This window comes from Dipodomys merriami, unplaced genomic scaffold, assembly GCF_024711535.1.
Source record: "Dipodomys merriami isolate MVZ:Mamm:240054 unplaced genomic scaffold, mDipMer1.0.p SCAF_185, whole genome shotgun sequence".
NCBI lineage: Eukaryota > Metazoa > Chordata > Mammalia > Rodentia > Heteromyidae > Dipodomys > Dipodomys merriami.
This window is the reverse complement of record NW_027203215.1, coordinates 90220-103063: the sequence shown is the minus strand read 5'-3', so window position 1 is coordinate 103063 and position 12844 is coordinate 90220. Positions and strand designations below refer to the sequence as shown.

The 12844-nt window shown below is 40.1% G+C and overlaps 1 protein-coding gene across 10 annotated transcripts in view; it reads right to left on the bottom strand.

Moving 5' to 3' along the window:
• Window positions 1-12844, bottom strand: part of Cep152 (centrosomal protein 152) — a 66321-nt gene that overhangs the window by 30981 nt on the left and 22496 nt on the right. For all 10 annotated transcript variants that reach the window (XM_070026588.1, XM_070026591.1, XM_070026594.1 and 7 more), the window contains 7 exons: window positions 11312-11403; window positions 10101-10264; window positions 5370-5568; window positions 2261-2389; window positions 1303-1412; window positions 402-530; window positions 138-273 (listed from right to left, as the gene is read on the bottom strand). In XM_070026588.1, the coding sequence (XP_069882689.1) occupies window positions 138-273; window positions 402-530; window positions 1303-1412; window positions 2261-2389; window positions 5370-5568; window positions 10101-10264; window positions 11312-11403 (959 nt within the window). The remainder of the gene's footprint in view (window positions 1-137; window positions 274-401; window positions 531-1302; window positions 1413-2260; window positions 2390-5369; window positions 5569-10100; window positions 10265-11311; window positions 11404-12844) is intronic.

Below are 12844 nucleotides of genomic sequence, written 5' to 3'. Positions count from 1 at the left end.
ATATACCCAAAAGCAGAGAGAATTCCATGAATACCTTCCCTGTGAACTTCCCCACGCCAAGTAATTAAATGACCAGTACCAAGGCCTGGAGAAGGGAAGTGATACAGAAAAGCCTTAACCCTGCATTGGTACCATACCTTCTGCTCCTGAGCCTGCTGTTCCTTTTGAATGGTCTCCCTGAGAGTGGATTCTAGATTATCCTTCTCTCTGCACACTTCCAGGTAACATTCTTGTACAGTGGCCATCTCCTTATTCATTTTATCCAGGTCAGACCTTGGACAAATAAAGCCAACAAGTAAATGACCACAAGACAAGGGCTGTATAATGATTTTCCTCCAGACTAAGGGCCAGGAGAAAGTCATCTCTACAGTTAAAGGGGAGCCAACCCTTTTGAGTCTCACCTGAGTTGCAAGTGAGTCCCCTCATACACCTCTAAGAGCTGCTGCTTCTCCAAAGCATGCTTTGCTAACAGGCTGTCCCGTATTTGGGCTTTCATAGCTTCGTGGTGCTGGTGGTATGTCCTCTCACACCTGGCAACAGACAGCAGAGTCTTAAAGCAATGCTGGGCATTACTAGAAACAGACTAAAACAAATTGCTTTGCTTCTTTCCTTCCCACTTTGCTTCCTTCCTACTCTCTACTGCAAATTAATAACAGATTGCTTTCCTCTAATCCAAAACAATAATAATTTATTTACAACCAATGATTATTTATGAGAAATCTTCAAATTTTTCTTTCTTCATGTTTCCAGAGGAAAAAAACCAGACCCTTGGATGAGAGAATATCCCAGACTTTCAGACAATTGTTTCTGTTGAGGACTTCTAAGCAATTAATCAAAACAATGGAGGGTGTGGCTCCAAAATTCCACGTCATACGTATTAAACGCAAATACTAGAAGTATCCAACTCACAAGTAAGTTATGTTCCAAAAGCCTGTCTCAAAGCTTATGATTTGGTATTTGGAAGACATGTTTCCTCCCACAAATTTCTTCTTTATAAAATTTCCCAGATTAGTCTTTTTTTTTTTTTAAAGAGAGAAAGCATAAGAAAAGCCAGAACGAAACCAAATCAAACACTAAGCATTTGAACTACAATTCTGAAAGTGCCACAGAACTCAATCCACTTCACAATAGTGTTCCTACAGAAAAATTCTAATCTGAGAAGCCAGACATTTCTGACAATCCAAGATCCAATGAGGAGTTTACCTACCACTTTCTTAAAATCTTTTTATGGGGCTGAGGAGTAAACTTGAGAGAAGAAAAGGCCCAAGGAGACAAGCATCAGGCATCTACAGTAGACCTTACCTATCTATAACTTCTTGCTTATCACGATCAAAGTCCTGTACCATTTGTCTCATTTGATTACATAAGGCTTGATTTGTAGTTTTCAGTTTTTCTTCAGCTTCTTTAAGTTCCTAGACACAAAAATTTGAAAGTATTTAGAGGAAATTAAAAATCATTTTTATAGACTAGTCTAACCTCCATCATCTTAATATCTTTCTGGGCTTGATTTCTGCTCTCTAACATTGAGACAATCTCATTGTCATCATAATACAAAACCAGAAAATCTCATACCTTGCTAACAACATACATATACTTCTTCTTTGATTAAATAGCTTTCTGATAGGAGTTAATATTTTCTTATTTATTTTGAAATATATGAAAACAATCACAGGAGCAAAAATGTAAATCTTAGAAGTTAGCAATCTTTTGTAACCATCTAAATAAGCAAAGTTTTCCTTTTTGGCCAAGGGATGACTACAGACAAAAGGATATCTCTATTAGCATGGAAATAGAAATTACACAAACCATCAAAGGAAACTGTACCCAAATCTCCAAGTAAAGGGAAATATACACAGAGCTGTCTACTCTTATATCTTAAAATTCTTATCCTATCTTAAAAATGTCTATTTTTAACCTTTGTAATTAAGTCATGAAAATTCTGTGTGTGTGTGTGTGTGTGTGTGTGTGTGTGTCTGTCTGTCTGTCTGTCTGTCTGTCTGTCTGTCTGTCTGTCTCTGTCTCTCTCAACAGTCCTAGAGGGCTTAGACACTATCCCTGAGCTTTGAGCTTTTTTGCTCTACCACTTCAGCCACAGCTCCATGTCTGGCTTTTGTGTGTGTGTATAGTAGTTAATTGGAGGTAAGACTCTCATTCCTGCCCGAGCTGGCTTCAAAACTCAATGCTCTGATGGCAACCTCCTGAGCAGTTAGGATTATGGATGTGAGCCACCAATACCTAGCTACAGGACATTTTTAATTACCTGGTTTTGTTGTTGTAAAGCCTGAACTTCATTTCTAAGTTGCAAAATGTCGTCTTTAGCAATCACATCAGAAGAGGAAGCATCAAGTCCTAAATGATTAGCTGGTTTTTCTGAGGTATCTGTTTTAGGCTAAATATTAAAAAGAACACAAAAGTTTGCCAGGTTTTCCAAAACTTCTATGTGTATTCCTTTGAAATAATTTCATACTTAGAAAAGTTATAACTTAGCACAAGTAATTCCCACATACCTTTGATTCATCTTCCTAAAATATAACAGATTACTCAAACCAACTAGCAAACACAATGAACATGGATGCAAACATAAACAACTGGTTTACAGACCCTCTACAAATGTCTCCAATTTTCTTCTATGTCCTTTTCAAGCCAGGCAGTCATAGTCCAAGATGTGTCTGGAAAGGGCTTCTAACAGTTGCTTTCACTTGCACTCTTCTGTCCCTCCAGAGTGGGACCCTCTTTCCTGCTCTGTCCATTTTAGACTCATCTGCTTAATAACTTCCCACACTTCCCCTCTTCCATCAGAATGTTCATATCTATTGTCAAAAGCTCCTTATTGAGAGAAGAGGGGGTCACAAAATTTCTAATGCTCATACTTTATCTCATTTGTTGCTGGTGTATGTGTTTACCTGGTTCTAGAGCTTCTATAATGTTTGGCAAATAACCTCTACCAGTGTTCCCTCAACCTTGGGTGAGGGTAGGTATTACTATCTCTTGCCCACACAGGGGAAGACCACCCAGACTTCGGCTCAGACCAACTCACAGAGAAGTAGCGGTCTTCCCTTTCTATCCTCAGCCTTTTTTGAGATCTGGAGAAGGAAACTAAAGAGATTCTTAAGATCTTACTCATTGTAACAACTTTTTTTAAACAGCCTCCACTTTCTAAAATTTATGACACTCCCTTATGTTTCTTACAGATTGGGGAGTTTTAATTACTGATACTAAAAATAGCCTCTACTGATACTGAACGCCTCTATTTATGACCAGATTTTATATACTGAGTTATGATAGATCACCATGCAACAAGCACACAGGCACTGGGTACTTGGACTTCTCAGCACAGCACCTTTAAGATCTTTGCAAAGGGAAAGATCACTTGAGTATCTCAACAAAATTTCCTAAAGGTGGCATACTGAACACACAACCCTCAATAACAACAACAAATAATAATAATAATAATAATAATTTAATACAAAAACTGTATGCCTTTTCAAAAGGATTGTAGATGAAACGTTCTGAGCTGGCTACTGAACATTGCCTATGGAGATGTCTGAAATCCATGTATAACTTTAACCTCAAACGAGATATAAGGCAAAGATCTTTAATAGGGATCTCTCTCTCTCACACACACACATGCGTGCGCGCGTGCTCACTTTTGGGTTTTTTTGTTGTTTTGGGGTTTTTTTTGTAGGTCATGGGACTTGAACTCTGGGCCTGGGTGCCGTCCCTCAGCTCTTTAGCTCAAGGCGAGTGCTCTACCACTTGAGCCACAGCAACACTTCTGGTTTTCTGAATGGTTTATTGGAGATAAGAGCCTCACGGACATTCCTGCCTAGGCTGGCTTTGAACTTTAATCCTCAGATCTCAGCCTTCTGAGTAGCTAGGATTACAGGTGTGAGCCGCCAGCACCCAGCTCATTTTATTATATTCATTAAAAAATTAGTGTAGATATGACCACAATCTAGTTTTTCTAAGACTTTTACCATAGTTTCCTTTAATAGGCCAGTTGTCAACTGTAGTGAGTGGCATCATAATATTTCCCATCATTGCAATCTCTCAGTTTTCATTGTGAGAGTAAAACCAGGGCTGCATATTCTGGTTTTATTCAGAAACAATTTTACAACTATAAATGATGTTCCTGGGCAAAATTCCAGCTTTCAAATTAACCACTACTATGAAGTCCTATGACAAGAAAGGAAACCTTAAAACTCTGAATTTTAAATTGCTCTATACACAAAAGTATGTACAATGTAAAAGATATATCAATATTATTATTGTTTATATTAAAAAATGCAAAGCAGTCTATATGGTAAAGATTTTTATCCTAGCTGCCTTACTTCTCAGAATGCATCCTTCAAAATACTTGAGCGGGGGCTAGGAAGGTGGCTCAGTGGTAGAGCGCTTGCCTTGCATGCTTGAGGCCCTGGGTTCGATTCCTCAGCACCACATAAGCAGAAAAAAAAGCCAGAAGTGGCGCTGTGGCTCAAGTGATAGAGTGCTAGCCTTGAACTGAAGAGCTGAGGATAGCACCCAGATCCATAGTTCAAGCCCCACCACTGAGACCATACATACATACATGCTACTGGAAAGTCTGTGAGACTTTGATCTCTAACCATCCAAAAACCGGTAGTAGAATTATGGTTCAAAGTGGAAGAGCATTAGCCTTGAGCATAAAAGCTTAGAGACAGTGCCCAGACCCTGAGTTCAAGCCCCACAATGGACAGGAAAAAAAAAAATGCTACCTGAGGCAATTTAAACAGATTTGGTCTTTCTCTAAACAGATTTTCCTATAACAGAGACATTTGATATCATCTTTTCAATATTAATTTTTTTTGTGCCATTACTAGGCCTTGAACTCCGCCTGGGCACTGTCCTAGGTAGTTAATTGAAGATGAGAATCTCATGGACTTTTCTGTATGGGCTGGCTTCAAACTGTGATCCTCAAAACTCATCCTCTGAGTAGCCTGGATTACAGGCATGAGCCACTGATACCTCACTAATGAGTATTCTTTATAAAAATAAACATTGAGACATCTACATCTTTTTGGCCTTTATTAAGAGTTCAGACAGGGTAAGCTTGTAGTTGCATATCTACTCCCTAATCCCAACTGCTTAGTTGCTCTCTGCTTCCATAGATTTATCCCCATGGCTGAAATTTTGTTTCCCACTTCCTCGCCTAGATTCTGTCTTTCAGGATGAAGAAGTTCAACAATCAAGGGCAAGCAGGGATAGTTCTTCCTTTCAGCTTCACTACTTCTAAAAGGGTCAAATGAACCTCTGAAAGCCAAAGGCTGAAGTTGAATGCTCAAAGTGCAGAAGTTTCTTTCCTGGCATCTCTTTGCAATGACTGCTTTAACTCTCCAGAAGGTACAAACCTCTAGCCTGGTGCTTTTATCCTCCTTCACTTGTTGGAGCTCTTCGATCATCTTCCGACAATCCTTGAGGTCATTCTGTAGCTGAGACACTAGATGGCGCTTCACTGAGTTACTCCCCAATAGTTGCTGCACTTCTGCCTTCAATTTCAGAATGACGTCATCTTTTGAAAGCTCCTCTGGGACCTCTGGATGTACAGGGCTGAGGGAGAAATTGGGGGTTAAATCAAGGAACGGCTCACACATGGTTCTTCCTTTGAAGCTCTGACCACAGTGGTGACCATGTTTTTCTACCTATATACTAGTATTGCAAAATAATTTTATTAAGCTTATTTATTCATTTTACTTTATTTTGTGGTGCTATGGATTAAACCCAGGGCCTCATACTTGCTAGGCCAAGTGTTCAACCACTAAGCTACTGCCCCACGAATATCTGTTTTTGTTTTTGTTTTGTTGGTTGTGGGGCTTGAACTCTGGGCCTGGGCGATGTCCCTGAGCTCTTCAGCTCAAGGCCAGTGCTCTACCACTTGAGCCACAGTGCCACTTGCCCCACAAATATTAAGGGAGAAAAAAAGAATACTATACACCAGGCATACTAACCAACCATTGGTGTTATCTATCCCCAGTCCAGCCCATCCCATCTCTCCCTCCCTCTCTTTCCCTTTCTGACTCTCTCTGCCTCCCTTTCTATCTCTACTAGCAACTAAACTGCCAAACCTAGAGGCTCATGGGCACTGGTAGCTCAGGCCTGTAATCCTAGCTACTCAAGAGACTGAGATCTAAGAATTCCAGTTCAAAGCCAACCCAGATAGGGAAGTTCCATGAGACTCTTATCTCCAATTAACAACCAGAAAACTGAAAGTGGTACTATGGCTTAAAAGTAGTAGAGCACTAGCCTTGAGCAAAAGAGCTCAGGGATAGTGCCCAGGCCCCAAGTTCAAACCCTATAACCAAAAGATAAAAAAAAAAAAAAAAAAAGAAAAAAAAAAACCTAGAGACCCATGCCCATATATCACTTATACCATAGCACCCCCTAGCCCTTTTATGTTTTGTTTGGGGAATTCAGTCTCACTAACTTTGCCCAGGCTGGCTTCAAGTTTGATCTAATTGTCTGCCTCCAAAGTAGCTAGTATTACATACATATGCCATTAAAAAATATTTATTTACTCTTCTTTAATTTTAGGTGATTCTAAATAGAACTGTTACACTATTGCACATTTATGAAAAGAGAGAATTAACAAAAATATTGGGTTTGTCTGGGGTTTTGATTTTTGTTTTTGTTTTTGCCTGACCTGGGGCTTGAACTCTGGGACTTTGAACTTCTTTTGCTCAAGGCCAGCGTTCTACCACTTGAGCCACAGTGCTATTTCTACTTTTTTTAGTAGTTTATTGTCCAGGCTGGCTTTGAACCACAATCCTCAGATCTTAGCCTCCTGAGTAGCTAGGATAGCAGGTATGAGCCACTGGTGCCTGGCTTTGGTAGATTTTTTTTTAATGTTATAAAAAGCTCTTATATTTGTTTACATAATGTATATCATCTAAGTATACCTGTGTATACACAAATATAAAGATATAGACATATCTGTACATGCATGCATACATAAAAACTCAAACCACTCTCTCCCTCCAAAAGTAAATATAAATAATTTCAGATATCATTGCATAAGAAATAAAATACAATACAATGTGTGTCCTCATACACTGTCAGATGTGGTGAACTAGCGCTTACTTCCTGATTTCTGCTTGAATGCTGACTGCTGAACTAGCACACCCTGTCTTCCTAGAGGTGTAGCCAAGTTAGATGGCAGAGAAAGTGCTTGTTAAATAACTTTGTCTTCTTTTCTCAAAAAGGAGTGTGGAGCGGTGGGGGGAGAGCCAGGGCTGATGACCAGCCCTGCGTTAAGGCGCGCTCACGGGGCCCTGTGGAAGTTGGATTCCCTAAATCCAAATAAACTGTGGTCCCTTATGAAGCCTGCTGAGAAGACCAAAGGGAAAAGGCATTCCACTTGTTAAATGTTTATTATTTGAGTTTGGCAGCCAACTATAATAAGGGAGAGAGGAAACTGTCTGCAAGCTGCATACAGATTTAGCTACTCAAATTCCATGAATGTAAAATAGAACATTGAGGCTAAACCCTTAAATTTTACTAGGTGGTAGTTTAAGGGACAGGGTAGGCGGGTGATAAAAGCTGCATTGGGTATTTGGGTCAGCTCAAGTTAACAAAGAACTAAAATGCTCAACACGGGAATCATTAGCTCCCTTTTTTTCTAACGATCAGTCTATCAGAGTAAAGGCATCAATCTTTTTCTTTCCCATCTCCTTTAAATTTGATCTGAGAATAAATATTTTTCATTTTCTCAATGCTGAATTATCATCTATTAAACCACTGGTGGGTGGAATAACTATAAGCTATGTGTTACTTTCCTTAAACTTGTCCTTTTCCTGGATGTCTTCTTGCTGAACCTCAACAACTAATCACTCTGATTTGTTTTTCTCTACTTTCTCAGTTGAACAAGCCAGTCATTTCTTTTACTATAATTATACAGATGTGCTATCTCCAGTTTGTTCATACTTCAGAATGACCTAAGAACTATGGTTATGAATGCTGAGTAACAAGAAAGTAAAAAGTAGCTAGTTATGGTAATGCACACTTGTAATCTCAGCACTCAGGAGACTGAAGCAGGTGGATCGTGAGTCTGACTGGCCAGCCTGGGCTACAAAGTGAGATATATCTGAAAAGAAAAAAAGAGGATTAAAAAAGTAGTAGAGGACAGGTGCTGGTGGCTCACACCTGTTAATCCTAGCTTCTCAGGAGTTCTGAGGATTGTGATTCAAAGCCAACCCAGGCAGAAAAGTCCATGAGACACTTATCTTAGAAAATGCCTGAAGTGCTGGGAAGGTGGCTCAGTGGTGGAGTGCTTGCCTTGCATGCATGAAGCCCTGGGTTTGATTCTTCAGCACATAAGCAAAAAGAAAAAAGCCAGAAGTGGCACTGTGGCTCAAGTAGTAGAGCGCTAGCTAGCCTTGAGCTGAAGAGCTGAAGGACAGCGCCCAGGCCCAGAGTTCAGGCCCCACAAATGGACCCAAAATAAACAAACAGAAAATGCCTGAAGTAGTGCCATGGCTCAAGTGGTAGAGCGCTAACCTTGAGCACAAAGAAGCTCAGGGGCAGCACCCAGGCCCTGAGTTCAAACCACAGGACCAGCAAAAAAAAAAAAAAAAAAAAAAGAGGAGGAGGGGATAAGAGGAAAGGAAAGTAGATAGTGATGAAATACTTAATAAGCTGAGTGTGTGTGTGTGTGTGTGTGAATAGCTATGTATATATACTTAATTCCAAGGCCAATCATGGCACAAACTAAAAAAGTAATAAATTAAATGACTACCTCAAAGGGTACAAAGAATAAAGTTTAAGGCCAAAAGGTATGCCTGTCATATAAACGGGTCTAGTTTGGGAGAGAGGTGGAGGGGGTTGGGGTTCAGGTGTTATCCTGTTGCTGTGGTCTTCTTGAGCAAAGTGTTTCACCTTTCTGAGCTCTAGTTTTCTCAGCTTTACCTGATACTGGAGCCAAAATATGTCACAAGACTGAGAATACAAAACTTTTTACCAAGTATGTGTTGAATGATAGATGCATGTTTTCAGATATTTTTCTTTTTTGTTTTGAGGTTGATTTTTGTTCCTGGAGTTTAAACTTGGGACTTTATGCTTGCCACTTGCATCATTTCTCCCCACCCAACCCACCCCAGTCCTGGGTATTGTGCTTTCAACACATAGGGATAAATATTAAAAAATAATATGTATGTATCCTAATTGCTAGAACAGATCATCTCAGTTTTTAAATTTACTTTGTGCAATTTCAATACAAGAATCCACCTTTTGCCTTTGTTTTTTGGGGTTTTTTTTTTTTTTTTTTTTTTGGTTGGATGTGGAGCTTAAACTCAGTGCCTGGGTGCTGTCCCTGAGCTCTACCACTGACCCTGAGTGCTCTACCACTTGAGTCACAGCGCCACTTCCTACCTTTCGCCTTTCTGAAACTGATATTTCTATATTGGGCAAAATTCAGTATCAATACTGTATTTCTGTTCATTTAATTTCAGACATTTATACTTCAGTAAGAATTGGTAATGCCTTACCAGGCACTAGTGGCCCATGACTATAATCCTAGCTACTCGGGAGGCTGAGATCTAAGCATTGAGGTTTGTTAAAAGCAAGTCCAAGCAGCAAAGTCTTCATGACTCCAGCCTCGAAGTAACCAGCCAAAAAAATGCTAGAACTAGAAGTGTGCCTCAAGCAGTAAAATGTTAACTGTAACTAAAAGACCCAAAAGAGAGCAAAAGGCCCTAAGTTCAAGTCCTACATACACACCAAAAAAACAATTTAGAAATGCCTCTAAACCTAGATACTCGGGAGGCAGAAACAAGAGGATCATAGTTAAGGGCCAACCTGGGCAAAGTTAGCTTGAGACTTTATCTGAAAAATAAACATAAAAACAAAAAAGTAAATATACAGACAAAAAAGCAAAAGGACAGGAAGAAGTATAGTTTTAGTGGTAGTGTTCGCAAGCAGGAATCTTTCAGTTCAATCCCTAGTATCACTCATACAGAAATAAATGCCTAAAGAGCATGCTCTCCACACTAAAAAAAAACCTGATCAGGTCATTGTTCCTACATGGGAACACCTTTTTACCACGGTCACACTATTAGCATAGACTCTACACTAAACTATTCATTCAATACCTGTTAACTTTGGATTTTTTCCAGCTGACGTTCTTAATACCCAGATCCACATATGATTCCATGAGTTCTACATTTAATTCTCCCTCTGAGTCACCTGGAAGTATTCCCAGCTTTGCAGCAGATTCATAAAGTGAAATCTCATTTCTCAGTTCTGTTAGTTCCTCCTAGAATACAAAATTATTGAAAATAATTTTCTTCCTTTTCCTAGCTGAAGAAATCAATCATTCTAATGTTTCAAAATTTTATCTTAATGATCACTAGAAAGTAGAAAAATTTCAAATCCACTATTATGACCATGCATTCTCAATAACCTCATAAAAGGTGGGGCGCCGGTGGCTCATGCCTGTAATCCTAGCTACTCAGGAGGCTGAGATCTGAGTTCTGAGATCTGGTTCAAAGCCAACCCAGGCAGGAAAGTCCGTGAGACTTTTACCTCCAATTAACTACCAGAAAACCAGAAGTGGTGCTGTGGCTCAAGTGGTAGAATGCTAGCCTTGAGCTGAAGAGCTGAGGGATGATGCCCAGACCCAGTTCTAGACCCATGACCAGCAAAAAAAAAAAAAACCTCACAAAAGCCAACCTAATTAGGTTTCCAAACAAACAGAATGGATGCATGGGAGGAGAATGATTGACTGATTGGATGGGAAGGATATGGAGGGATGGAGGAAATGCAGGCAGTTTCTCATACCTCTATCCTTTATATTTCGTCTTCTGTTAATATTGTCCCTCAAGATGAGAGGCAAAAGCCTGCTTTATGGCTTACTACAAACACTACAATAGAAGACAAACTACTTGGTTTGCCAAGAACATGCTGTATTTTAGCCTGCCAGGGTGAACAAGCAAAATTCCTCTTTCCTCAGAGGTAATCCTTGAATTCTTTCTTCTGCAGGGTCTCCTCTCTCATTTCAGTGGAAAATGTAAATAACCTGGGAAATGGGGGCAGGACGGGAGAGAGTCAGAACTAAATTAAAATTCCCTACACCTCTGTCTGGCATACACCTCCAGATGTCTGACTGAAGGAGGTGGTGGGCAGACTGGCAAGAAAGAGCAGAGCCCTGGCTCTGCCATTGGGGAAGATTCTGATGAACTAACTTGGGCTGGTTTGAGGATAATTCTGCTACCTCTAGTACATAGAGGAATCAAAGATTGAAAAAGGTGGTGTCACTATCGCCTAGTTTGGTTCCATGGCCTCTTCTAAGTGCTACACTCACTTGCAAAGCCTTGTTCATGTTTTCGCTCATAGTATGTGCCTTTAGTGCTTGCTGCAGCTGGAACTGAAGCTGGGCCACCTCTTGTACGGAGCCTGCAGAGGAGAAAAAAAATGTAGACTACAGTAAATATAAGGGGACAAAGTACCCACAATCTATACAACAGAAGTCCACTGAGGCGACAGAAGGTGGGGTTCTGTTTTATTACCAGTCTGTTTAGGGGCATAAAGGTAAATCTATTAAATCTATGTCCAAGATCTGGCACGAAGGCAGGCATGGTGACTCAAGCCTGTAATATTACCTACTTGAGAAGCAGAAATCAGTTCAGTGTCAACCCAGCATAAAAGTTCCTGAGAGTTCATATAAAGCAATGTAAGCACAATGGCTTGGCTCAGTGGTATGCACCTGTCACAGGATGACAGCAATGCAGAGAGGCACAAATAGGCGGCTCACAGCCCAGGCCAGACCCTACGGTGAAAATAACCACTGCAAAAAGGGGTGTGGCTCAGTTGCTAGAGCACCTGACTAGCAAGTCCGAGGGCCTGAGTTTAAGCTACCACACTGCCAAAAATAAAAATAACATATTTAGTATGGTGCCCTGCCCTGTGTGTCTTTGGGCTCCTGTGACCTTGTTATGAGTTGGGCTAGCCAGAGGAACAGAACTTACAACATTTATTTTTCAGTTTTACATATGCCTTTCATTTAGTATATTTCAGAAATATGCTGAATACAAGGCAGAGCACTGTCTATGCATGTATGCGCACGTTAGTTGAAGAAAATTGTTCATGCAGACATTAACAATACCTACTTCTCAGGCCCAGAGTTCAAGCCCCACGACTGACAAAAAAAAAAAAAAGAAAAGAAAAGAAACAATACCTACTTCTAAGCAGTATAATGGGTGGTGATTTTTATTTGCTACATTACATTTTTCTTGCATTTTCCAAAATACCTAATAAAAGTGAGCTATATCTTTATATGTATATAACAATGTTTCAACAAAAAAACCAGAGCCAGGTGCCAGTGGCTCATATCTATAATCCTAGTATTCAGAAGGCTGAGATTTGAGGATCTGTTCAAAACCAGCCCGGGTAGGAAAGCCCATGAGACTCTTTATCTCCATTAACTACCAAAAAGCTGGAAGTAGAGTTGTGGTTCAAGTGGTAAAGTGCTAGACTTGACCACAAAAGGGACAACATCGAGGCCCCAAGTTCAAGCCCTAGGACCAGCACCAAAAAAGTAAAAAAGCAGCATAAATGGTCAGTTTGGTTTTCTCTGTTCCTGTATGCTCTCTCTGCATATCATAGTAGTTTTGTTGTTTTTTGGGTTTTTTAAAGTGGTACTGAGACTTAAATTTAGGGCCTTGTGCTTGCTAAGCAGATATTCCACCACCTATCCCTTTTTATGTTATTTTTCAGATGCGATCTCCTGACTTCACCAGCCTCAGAGATCACAATCCTACCAATGCTCCTGGTTAGCTGAGAGTAGAGGTACACAATGTCAAGCCCAGCTTAATGACTGAAGTCTACGCTGGCCTCA